General features: G+C 43.9%; 1 protein-coding gene across 1 annotated transcript in view; it reads left to right on the top strand.

Annotated features, from left to right (window-relative positions):
* The window catches only part of btbd8 (BTB domain containing 8), a 93,845-nt gene that overhangs the window by 71,231 nt on the left and 10,045 nt on the right, over nt 1–12,569 (top strand). The window contains exons 14-16 of the mRNA XM_080195205.1: nt 6,387–6,448; nt 6,928–7,651; nt 8,372–8,450. Of these exons, the coding sequence (XP_080051331.1) occupies nt 6,387–6,448; nt 6,928–7,651; nt 8,372–8,450 (865 nt within the window). The remainder of the gene's footprint in view (nt 1–6,386; nt 6,449–6,927; nt 7,652–8,371; nt 8,451–12,569) is intronic.

Raw genomic sequence — 12,569 nt, forward strand, 5'->3', positions numbered from 1 at the left:
GGAGTAATGGGGCAGCAATAAGTAATTATTGAATCAGTTGTATGCTGCTTTGACATTTGGGCCGTTCTGTCTGGATGAACTTAATATAGACCATTTGGCTGCCTTCTATATAAGCCATGGTCACTGCTTGATTAGTAGATTGCTAAAAGGAAGAATGCAAAGGAGATGGCTAGGGAGTGACTGTTGAAGGTGATAGATGGGATGCCATTTGAGCCTGCTTTGTCCAGATGGTGTTGAGCTGAAGGAAGTATTTGAGTTGGGTGGACAAGAATCCCAACTGTTAGTACATCTATTCCTGATGTACACAAGTGACCTGCTTCACAGTCTAGATACAGGTAGTGCTACCAAATACGAACTCTCGAGAAAGCAGCTTAAAATTTTACAGTGAGAGCTCACCTAGGATTTGCTGATCTTTAGCTAAATATGTGCTGTTCTGGCAAATGCAAGGTACCGCACATATTTGAGTAGAATACAACTTGCAATGGGGAATATTAAAAGACCTAAGGGAGTTTTGACTTGTATGGTGAGTAACGAGATGCTAGGTTATATTGTCAAATCTGTTCACGGTCTTGGCGCTGATACCGTGCTGTGTTCTGGTTGGGTTGTCACTGGAGTAAGTTTTTTATTTGCTGCCACCTAATGGGCCCTCCAGGCTGTGAGGCTGATCTGCTGTGTTAGCAATTTACAGAATTAACGATGCAAGCATGAAAGCAGCGTTTCTGTTTGTTTCCAGATGTGCCACAACAGAGGGCATTGGTACAGACAAGATTGAGAGATTAATATTGCTTAAACTATGAAGCTGGGCTAGCGCTTAATATAAAAAAGGATAGCAAGAGTTTTTATAAATATATAAAAAGGAAGAGGCTGGCTAGGGTGAACGTTGGTCCCTTAGAGGATGAGAAGGGGGACTTAGTGGTAGGGGATGGGGATATGGCTGAGGTCTTGAATAACTTTTTTGTTTCTGTCTTCACGGAGGAGGACATGAATAATTTGCCGGGTGTTAGAGATGGAAAGGTGGTAGGACTGGAGGGTCTTAATGACATTACTGTTACTAGAGAGGTGGTGCTCAACAGACTGGAGGGGGCTGATTGTGGACAAGTTGCCAGGATCGGATGGAATGCATCCGAGGGTTCTGAAAGAAATGGCGGAGGTGATAGTGGATGCCTTGGTGGTTATTTTCCAGACGTCGCTGGATTCCGGGGAAGTGCCGGATGATTGGAAAACGGCTAATGTTACGCCGTTGTTTAAGAAGGGTGCCAGGCAAAAGGCAGGGAATTATAGGCCGGTTAGTTTAACGTCTGTTGTAGGTAAAATGTTAGAATCCGTCATCAAGGAGGAAATAGCGAGGCATCTTGAGGGGAATTGCTTGATAGAGCAGACGCAGCACGGTTTCGTTAAAGGGAAGTCGTGTCTGACAAATTTACTGGAGTTCTATGAGGATGTGTCTAGGGCGGTGGATAGAGGAGAGCCGGTGGATGTGGTCTGTCTTGATTTTCAGAAGGCGTTTGACAAGGTACCTCAAGAGGTTATTGCAGAAGGTCAGGGGACATGGAGTTGGGGGTAGGGTGTTAGCATGGATAGAGGATTGGTTGTCAAATAGGAGGCAGAGAGTGGGGGTCAATGGGTGCTATTCGGATTGGCGGATGGTGACTAGTGGAGTGCCCCAGGGGTTGGTGCTGGGGCCTCAGCTATTTACCATTTATATAGATGATCTGGAGGAGGGAACCGAGTGTAGGGTGTCGAAATTTGCTGATGACACCAAGATTGGGGGAACGGCAAATTGTGCGGAGGGTGTGGAGAGTCTACAGAAGGATCTAGATAGGCTGGGTGAATGGGCCAGGAACTGGCAAATGGAATTTAATGTTGGCAAGTGCAAGGTGGTCCACTTTGGTAGGAATAATGGTAGGAAGGATTATTACTTACGTGGCGAAAAACTGCAGCAGGCAACGGTGCAGAGGGACCTCGGGGTCCTTGTGCATGAGTCGCAAAAACCCAGCTTGCAGGTGCAGCAGGTGGTCAGGAAGGCTAATGGGATGCTGGCCTTCATAGCGAGGGGGATTGAATATAAAAGTAGGGAGGTCTTGCTGCAACTGTATAGGGCATTGGTGAGGCCGCAGCTGGAGTACTGTGTGCAGTTTTGGGCGCCGTACTTACGCAAGGATATTTTGGCCTTGGAGGGAGTGCAGAGGAGGTTTACTAGGCTGATGCCGGAGTTGAGGGGGTTGAGCTATGAGGAGAGGTTGAATAAATTAGGCTTGTACTCGTTAGAGTTTAGAAGAATGAGGGGAGATCTCATTGAGACGTATAAGATGATGAATGGGATGGATAGGATAGAGGTGGAGAGAATCTTCCCGCTCAGAAAGGACAGTAGGACTAGGGGGCACAGCCTCAAGATAAAGGGTGGGGGCGGTTTAGAACGGAGTTGAGGAGGAACTTCTTCACTCAAAGGGTGGTGAATCTCTGGAATTCTCTGCCCGTTGAAGTGGTGGAGGCTGCCTCGCTAAATATTTTTAAGACACGGGTTGATGGGTTTTTGATAAGCGAGGGGATTAAGGGTTATGGGGAGAGGGCGGGAATGTGGAACTGAGCCACGACAGATCAGCCATGATCTTATTGAATGGCGGGGCAGGCTCCAAGGGCCAGATGGCCTACTCCTGCTCCTATTTCTTATGTTCTTATGTTTACATAAAGTCAACCTTCACAGAGTCCCTACAGTCCAGAAAGAGGCCATTCAGCCCAACGAGTCCACACCAACCACAATCCCACCCAGGCTGCATTCCCATAACCCCACATATTTATCCTGCTGATCCCCCTGACACCAGGGTCAATTTAGCATGGCCAGTCAACCTAACGTGCACATCTTTGGAGGAAACTGGAGGAAATCCACACAGACATGGGGAGATTGTGCAAGCACCCCACACACTGACCCGAGGCCAGAATTGAACTAGGGTCCCAGGTGCTGTGAGGCGGCAGTGCTAACCACTGTACTATCGTGCCGCCCCTTCGTGGGACGGTAGCCCAGATATTGTTACTGGTTTAAAGGGAATATATTCAGGTTGGCATTCTGGAGGGGGGACAAAAATAGGTGAAGTGGGCTAAAGGTTATTCATCTAAATTAATCCTATAATGAGCAATGGAGTAACTTCAGCTGACTGGAAACTGGCCATAACTGTCTGCATGTAGTTGGGGACATCTCTCACTGGCAATTTTGAAAAACGTTGATTTCCAGTTGAGTTTTCAGAAAGGCTCTGTGTCAGAATCGCAGCCTCTTCTGTGACATGTGCAAAGTATTTCAGTCTGTGCTTAAAAACCTGATCAAGCAGGGAATTTGCCTGCTGGACCTGGAAACTTTTCAGATCCATGTTGAGAATCTCGGCATGTCAGATTGAGTGGCCAATCTGCATGTGAGACACTGTTCCGCATCCAGGAATTTCTGAAGAGATTCACTCCGTATACAAATCCAGGACTCCGAGAAATTGTAGGAAAGCAGTTGAAGGTAAGGTGGAAACCATTTCTTGCAGTAATAGCAACGTCAAGATTTGTTTGTTTGAAGGATTGTAGGAAAATGTATGGCTTAAATGTTGACAAGTAATGTCTTAAAATTAAATAAAATACAGTACTAAACAACATACAGTATCAAAGTTAGTGGACTTAGGACAGGCTGTCTTACAATCTTTGCACCTTTGTTATTTTTCCTGTTGTGGAAATTGATTGTAATTATATTAATAGCAGATTTCAAAAATTTATTATTTCATAGGATGAGGCCATCGCTGGTTAGGCCAGTGTTTATTGCCCACTCCTACTTGTGTTTGAGAAAAGTGGTAGTGTGCTGCTGCCTTGAACTGCAGCAGTCCGTGGTGTAGGGACACCCACAGTGCTAATAAAGAGGGAGTTCCAGGGCTTTGACCTGGTGACAATGAAGGATCAGTAGTATATCCCCCAGGCAGGACGGTATGTGGCTTGGAGGATGTTCCCAGGTGCCGGCTGGTCTTGTCCTGGTTGTAGAGGTCAAGGGTTTGGAAGGTGCTGTCAAAGGAGCCTTGGTGACTTCCTGCAATGCACCTTGTAAATGGTACACACTGCTGCCACTGCGCATTGGTGGTGGAGGGAGTGACTATTGAAGGTGATGGATGGGGTGCCATCTGAGTCTGTTTTGTCCAGGTGGTGTTGAGTTTCTTCAGTATTGGAGCAGCTCTCATCCAGACAAGCGGAGACCATCCCATCTCACTCCTAATGTAGATGGTGAACAGGCTTCAGGGACTTGGAAGGTTAGCTACTCGCCATAGAATTCCCAGCCTCTGATCTGATCATAACTGCAGTATTTATCTCGTTGGTCTAGTTTGTTTTCTCACCAGTGGTATCCCCCGGGATGTTGATAGTGGAATATTCAGCATTGGTGATGGGATTGAGTGTCACGGGGAGATGGTTAGATTCAGCAAATTTCTAATCAGTGTACTAATATGTAAACTGGGTTCAGGTGGTTCGAACTGCCTCATTAAACTAGGCAAATTTTCAGTGAAGAAAATCACCAGTTTCCCCTTTGGTTCTGTATTTGTTTCTGACTGCTGATAGATTAAACTACCAATCTTGTCTATAATCTTCATCCCAGTTTATCTGGTCTTTAATGACTTCATCAACGAGTTTTTTTCCTATCAAGTCAGTATCCCATCTGAACAGTTGGCCAAATAAGAACAGAAGACTTATTCAGTTCTTTGTAACGTTGCTTAGTCTGGTTTGGATAATTGTGGTGGGGGAGGAGTCATTAGGCCGACCCTTTTGAAGATTTAATGCATGTATTTAAATAACCTCAGTGATAAATAGACCTTAGTACATGTTTTGAATTCAAACTTGAGTGTTCCAGAACTGCACCTTTGAAAACTTAAGAATTAAACTTCAGTTGGGATTAGATCAACTTTACTACATTTCTACAAATGAATCGGTAAGTTATTCTGATCCCTACACTCCAACTCACAGCCTGGAGGCAGGCTAATGGGAAGAATCATAGGGTTAAGGGGATTGACAAATCGTAAAAGACCCATTTGCTTTGCTACATAGAATCCCTACAGAGCAGAAAGAGGCCATAGAGCCCATAAAGTCTGCACCTACTCAAGAGCTTCTTATCCAGGCCCTATCCCTGTAACCCCGCGTTATTTACCCTGCTAATACCACCCCCCCCCCCCCCCCCCCCCCTCAAACCTACACATCCTTGGTGCCAAGGGGCAATTTAGCACAGCCAATCCATCTAACCTGCACATCTTTAGACTGTGGGAGGAAACTGGAGCACCTGGAGGAAACCCATTCAGATACGGGGAGAACATGCAGTCTCCACCTCCAGATCCAAGGCCAGAATTGGACCTGAGTATCTGGTGCTAACCACTGTGCCATCGTGCTGGCCATGGTAGCTGCATGGTACAACATTAGAGCTGTTGACCCATCATGGTCATTGACCCCTCTCAATTAGCTTATAGTAGATCCAGCTAGATGTGATGAGGAAAATCATAAGGGTGGAGAGCTTTGGGGCAAGTCCAATGATACTTATTCCTCCCAAACATACTGCACTTATCACATGCTGCAATTCAAAATACTCATATACTGTATACTACTGTTTAGGTAATACTACAAAGATAGTACTGCTATCTCTGCATTGAGTTTTAATTTTGTTGTTGAAATTGTTGATTGATTGCTATACTGCCTTTTCCTCGCCAGTAAGTTGGCAGCCCAGTCTAGACTGAGACACTCCTGAGGGGATGTATGTTACTGTGTGTAGATTGCCAAATGTGTGTTGCTCACTTTGTCTCTTTAGAAAAGAGATTTCCAGTTGCATGAACAGAGTATAAAGAACGTTCAGTTTCCCCCCTGTTCCTGGTGGTGCAGGCGCTAGGACTTGTGAATATTGAAAAGGTTTCTTGCGTATTCAGAACGCTTTGTCGCTTGCTTTTGTTCAAGAGAAAAGGAAGTATTTTGTGTAATTGTTTAACCTTTCACTGCTGATTTTCAACCATCTGTCAAAGTATTTGTATCAACATTGGAAGCTTTTAAAGTCTGAATATTCCATTACAAGTGCCAATCAGGTATACACAGGAGAATAAGGTGCTTGATCTTTATTTATGTTCCTGAAAGTAGTAGATTTGTGTTATTGTACTTCATTTTGTTCCATTTCTACTTAAAAACCATTTGAAATTTGTCATATATATTATGTCTGTATCATATGTGTTATGCTTCATTCAACCCATTGAACCTGTTCTATTATGTTAGCCAGGCCACGTTTTCCAGTGAATAGGTGAATTTTGCTTGGCAACATCTGCAATGTTGATGCTAGTAACGGGGCATCTCTTTATATCTTAGCAATTCAGTGTATGGTTTGCTAATTTGTATCATCTTTTCAGCTGCTCTTGACAAAGGGGATGATAGAAAACTTGGCAAAAGACCAACCTTGACTAGTTCACAGGTAAGACGTCAATTCAATTTATCTGTATAGCACACAAGAAACAATACCTTTCACCATGTCCCATTACATATGTCACTAATAAATCAGGTAATGCAAATGATACAAAGACGCTTTTATTTTCTTGCATGTTTTGCCAATGCAATGTCTGAACTGGACATCAAATTAATATACCACTTTTTATTTTCAAATTGTAAATGTAAGCAGGATCCACTTAGAATTGTAGCTGTAAATCTAAAAGTGCCAACTTAAAAAATGTGGAGTTGCTGGTGTTGGACTGGGGTAGGCTCAGTAAGTAGTCTCAACACCAAGTTAAAGTCAAACAAGTTTATTTGGTTGCACGCACTTTCGGAGCACTGCTCCTTCATTTGATGTGTTGTGGGACAACTTACTGAACCTTAAAAAAAAATAAACTTGTAAATAGCGCATCGCTAGTAAATATCTTCTTGGAGAACATTATATCTTAACCTTTATCTCAACAGCAAAAGAAACGTCCTCTACTCGATTTTCCTCCATTTGACCTGTTGGAGCAAGTGTCTAGAAAAGGAAGGCTGCTGTCAACAAATCTGATTGTCTCTAATAGTCAATTAACTGCTGCTGCAAGAATGAAGTCTGAAAGTTCATTGCAAACAGCAAATGGTCGCCTGTCAGCTGGAGCTTTGAGGAAAGGTGAAGCAAAAGGAAAGGACATTAAAAAAGCAAACGACAAAGTGCCAAAAATTGGGAAAGCAAACGAAAGAAGCACCTTGACAAAGGTGAACACTCCTGCGAAAACCAGACTTGAAGCCAAGGCGCAAAATGAGAGCATTGTCGGTAAAGTGAAAGCGAGTCCTGATGGTGTGGGTTCGACAGTGAGCAGCAGAGAGGGTTGCGGGCAGGATGGAAAAGCCAATACCGGTGCACGACCCAAAGTATCTCTCGGTTCTTCCAGCTTGCAGGCAAAGCCCGGAAAACCAGCAAAGAAAACCGTCCCCCTGCAGACAGAAATGCCACAAGCAGAGAAACGTGGGAACAAGTGGAACTCTGACAAGCTGGAACTTTCAAACAAGGATGCTGCTGTGGGCACAAGCGGACATTCCACTGGATTGCAAGAGGGGAATGTAGTTGAAGTAAACTTCCGTGGCAAGAAAATGCCGTTTGTGAATAGTCCTATTGAAAATGCTTCAAAGGAGATGGCAAAGAACCCGTTAAACCAGAAGTCTGCAGGTTTGTATAATGAATTATTACTTCCATCCTCCCTGTTTCTCCTGTTCCACAAGTATGCGGCACGGTGGTTAGCACAGCTGCCTCAACCGCAGGGAGTTCAATTCCAGCCTTGGGTGACTGTCCACTTGGTGTACGTTACAAGTTTTGCCCGTGTCTGCATGGGTTTGCTCAGGTTCCCTCCCACAGTCACACAGATGCACGGGTTTAAGTGGATTGGCCATGCTAAATTGCCTCTTAGTGTCAGGGGGATTAGCAGGGTAAGTCCGTGACGTTGCAGAGATAAGGCCTGGGTGAGATTGTTGTCGGTGTAGGCTCAATGCCCGCCTCCTGCACTATGGGGATTCTGTGACTCTGCTGCTGGGCTTCAGGATGATGAGTGGGTATGAACTGTACAATGAAAAGTACTTGAAAAGCCTGCATGGTGTTTCTTTGCTTTATTATCATTTCCTCCTCCTGTCCCACACCCCCTCACCAAATCTTCCTCTCTCGTATGCTTGTTCCAATAGTCAGCATGCTGTGTCAAATTAAGCTTATTTAATTGAGAGCTAGGATTTTAACTTTAATCCCTCCAATTGGGGTCTAAGGCTTCCATTATTTTTAAACATTTTTACAAGGGCCGGGATGAAATGCTCACGTGTTGGCCTTCTCTTCTAGTTTCATACCTTCATATCTATGAAAAGTTGTATATTTAAATATAGCTTTTTTTTTACTGCCTTGCAGTTAGTAGACCAGCAAGTGTCATCAAAGTGACCAAGACTCCTGCTGCACCAATGAAACCTAGTAGACCTCTTTCTAATAGGTAAGCAATGATATTGATATGTGAATATAGGTCATTAAAAATTTCAATCCTCTCTCTCTCTCTCTCTCTCTCTCTCCATGGCACTGATGGGATCTTAAGCATCAATGTTCAAAGTTGCTGCTGTGAGAAATGATGCCCTAGTTAATAGTGCAATATTAGGAGTCCAAGCACTTTGAATCATAGCATGTTACATCACAGGGGCGGACCATCAAATCTGCATTGGTTAACCATACTTGAATAGCATTGTAAAGTATAAAGCAACGTGTGTCCTGAATGATTACAGAATTACTGAACTTCAGATGTAGAGGTTAAAATGAGGATTATTCAACATAAACAAGGCCACATTCAGGTATGTAAACTGAATCTGACTTGTAGATGTGGCCCCCTCTGCTGGATTGCTCTACTTTTGATCGAGGATTATTAACTGTGACTTGCATTTTGCGGCAAGAGTAACCTGTGAGGTTATTGGCAGGCACCCAATACTAAAGTGCAAGTGGGACAGTAACCTCCACTGTACACACACGTGCAGTTAAGCATAGGATTTAGAAATTGCTACCCACGTTTCCCTGGCTCCCTCAACTGTTAATGGCAATCTCGCAAGAGACTTGACAATGAAACACATGAAGGGAGTGAAGTTGTGTTTGGCATGATACATGCACATACACTTGCACACATGCAGATAAATAGAGTCATAGAGGTTTATAGCATGGAAACAGGCCCTTCAGACCAACTTGTCCATGCCACCCTTGTTTATTTTAAACCCCTAAGCTAATCCCAATTGCCCGTATTTGGCCCATATCCCTCTATACCCATCGTACCGATGTAACTATCTAAATGCTTTTTAAAAGAAAATTGTGCCTGCCTCTACTACTACCTTTGGCAGCTTGTTCCAGGCACTCACCACCCTCTGTGAAAAAATACCCCTCTGGATTCTTTTGTATCTCTCCCCTTAAACCTATGCCCTCTAGTTTTAGACTCCCCTATCTTTGGGAAAAGATATTGACTATGTAGCTGATTTGTGCCCCTCGTTATTTTACAGACCTCTATAAGGTCACCCTCAGCCTCCTACGCTTCAGAGAAAAACGTCCCAGTCTATTCAGCCTCTTGTAATCAATCCATCAAGTCCCAGTAGATCTGTGCAACTTATCTATTCTAATGTTAAATATTTTTTACAGCACAGTAAGTCTCAACTCTCTTCTCTGTTTTATTTTCTGTCCATGATTTGATGTGGAATTGCCTGTCTGTGAAGATTTGTCGCTGTAGATGGTTAAGGGCATGGTATTTGCCCTGCAGGTCTCAAATGTCCTGTAGAAGGCAGTGTGCTAAATTTGTTCGTTGCTGACAAGGTCAGGTTCATTGTCTTGGAAACATAGACTTAATTCCAATAATAGCAAAAATACTTTCAAATTTAAAGAAAAAATTCCGATTATATTTCAGATACGAGAGTACTGGAAAACTAATTGGCTTAAATTGTGGACCCTATGTTCAAACAGTTATTTTTAGCAGCAGCATAGCAACTGGGGTCAGAAGAATAGAGTTATGCTTAAACTCTGGGGGGAGATTGGGGGCAAAGCGGTTAAAGAATTGATACATTTGAGAATTTTGAATTGGGTCCAGAAGGTCTTTCAGGGAGGATGGCTAATACGTGAGCAGCACTTAAAGTTTAGAATAAACAGTATTTTACAGGGGCAGCAATTTGGCAAAGTAGAGCGTGGGCACGGTTAATTCTTTATGACAAAGACATGAAGGTTTATGAGTCTGTGTTGGAGGTGAGTAACTGTTGGTTGTGGGCTGATGGGCAAAATATGGGGTTGAATAAGAAGCCAGCATTGTGAAGCTTCTGCATCAACTTGAGATAGTTAGGGAAAGGTGATGAAGTCTGTGTTGAGGGCACTGGTTTATTGCAGGGGTGCACAGCCAATGGATTTAGTCTTCCCACTGTTTATCTGGAGGTTCATTCTGGATGTTGAATGCACACTTTTCCAACACACAGGCCGGAAAGCTTGAAAGAAGTGGCCCAAAGGCTATCAGGGTAAATGTGAATACATAGTGAAAGCTGTTGCCCAGGATTACCTTTCAGTCAAACAGAATTTTGGGGGCACACTGGAGAGGTATTAATATGGGGTTAGGAAGTGAAGCTGGAGAAGCTCCAGTCAGATGGGTGATGGAGCCATGTTAGTGCAGCCTCATTGAACTCCATGGAGGAAGGTGATGTGGGTCAAAGATGGCAGAGAAATGGAAGAGGAAATGTAATGATAATGTCCCCCTGCTACAGTGTGATCCCAAAACACTTCTTGAGGCTGGGAGGGTGGAAAATGATCTCTTCCAGTTGTGCCACTTCAGATGTTGCAGGATTAGAATGGATGGTCCTCTAAACACCCTGACCCTAATTTGAGTGTTGCCTCCACCCGATCGATTGCAGTGTTTTCCCGAGGAAGGCGGCCTGCAACATAGAAGTTTGACACATTTTAGAGTGTCCTTGCCTATTTTATACTGATCGCCTTCATGTTGTTTTCCCTGAGATAGATCCCCAATTCGGATCTGCTTGGTCATTCTGCAATCACCCAGACTATGGCAGACAAATTTCTGAATGCTACCAAAACTTCTGGTCTCTGATACTGAGACTATGGGTGAAATTTTCTAGCCATTCGTGCCAGCAGTGTTTTCTGGTCCCTGCACCGAATAGAGATTTAGCTAAGCGCCAAATTCTCTGTCCTCACTTGCAACATCGGTGGGGCATGAATGGCTGGAAAATTCCGGCCTGTGTTTTCAGCCAGCATCAGGCGTACGCAATGAAGCACCAGAACGTTGATGGCACCAGTCTCCAGGCTGGGGAACAATTCCCTGCTCTGTGTGCGCTCCAGGAGCAACGGAGATATCTGCCCACATCCAGAAAGCAAACTCTGCCAACTCCCATGATCAGTCCGGGTGCAGCGTGGCATTAAGCTGGAGACTAAAATCAAACCCTCCCAGGCCATTGTCTTTGCCAGCCTGCTGCGTGGCACAGAATCCTGGATCTGCTACAGGTGGCACATCAAAGCTTCAGAACACTGCCATCAAAGACAACCAACTTCCATCATCATTTAATGTCAGAGTGAATCAAAAATGACGAGGTCTTCCATCGGGCTGGACCCAACAGTATGGAGAGCATTCTGCAGAAATTCAAAAATTCTCTAGGTGAGGAAGGAATAGAATTGGCCATGGTCTTCTGCTCTCCTCTCCATTCAGTTAGCCCTATGGAAAATGTATGGATGTCAAGTGAAAACAGGACCAGTTGTGCAGCCCTCTGTGCTAACTTGTTACTCACTGGTATAAGGTGGTAGAATGCAACTGTTGCTTTGGATTGTATTCCCCTCCTTACGGGAGTTCAGTAAAGGAGACAAAAATAAATAAGCGCAAGAAGCAACTATTAATTAAATCAGCCATACTATAAAACAAAACCAATAAACTGTGAAATTGAAATATAAATTAAACTAAATCATTTGTGAAAAGAAATTATTGTCACCTACACCTGACCTGTTTTAACATGAGTTGTCATCTTTAACCTGCAAACAAGCCTTTGAACTCAATTTATTTTAAGATTTAATTTCACTTGGTACTGTCATTGATTAGATTGTGTGTCTCCAGCCAGTGCTTGCTTTGCCTCAGGAAAAGGCATGGTTGTTAAAGTATCTACAGTGCATTTTGGCCTAACAGGCTCATACCAATCTACATAACTTTTAACTAATGTTTTAATCTGTTTAAGGCCCTACAGTAGTCCTTATGATGAACCTAATTGATCTGCAATGGCAAATCTGGCGTTAATTGAAACCTTGCCAAGGTTTGGGAGGTTGCATACAATTTCGTTCTTTGAGCGGCACTGCTGCTTCACAGCGCCAGAGACCTGAGTTCGATTCCTGGCTTGGGTCACTCTGTGTGGAGTTTGCACATTCTCCCCGTGTCTGCATGGGTTTCCTCCGGTGCTCCAGTTTCCTCCCACAGTCCGAAAGACGTGCTAGTTTGGTGCATTGGCCATGCTAAATTCTCCCTCGGTGTACCTGAACAGGCACTGATATGTGGCAACTAGGGGATTTTCACTAATTTCATTGCAATGTTAATGTAAGCCTTACTTGTGACACT

This window comes from Carcharhinus amblyrhynchos, chromosome 9, assembly GCF_965287045.1.
Source record: "Carcharhinus amblyrhynchos chromosome 9, sCarAmb.v2.hapA, whole genome shotgun sequence".
Lineage (NCBI taxonomy): Eukaryota > Metazoa > Chordata > Chondrichthyes > Carcharhiniformes > Carcharhinidae > Carcharhinus > Carcharhinus amblyrhynchos.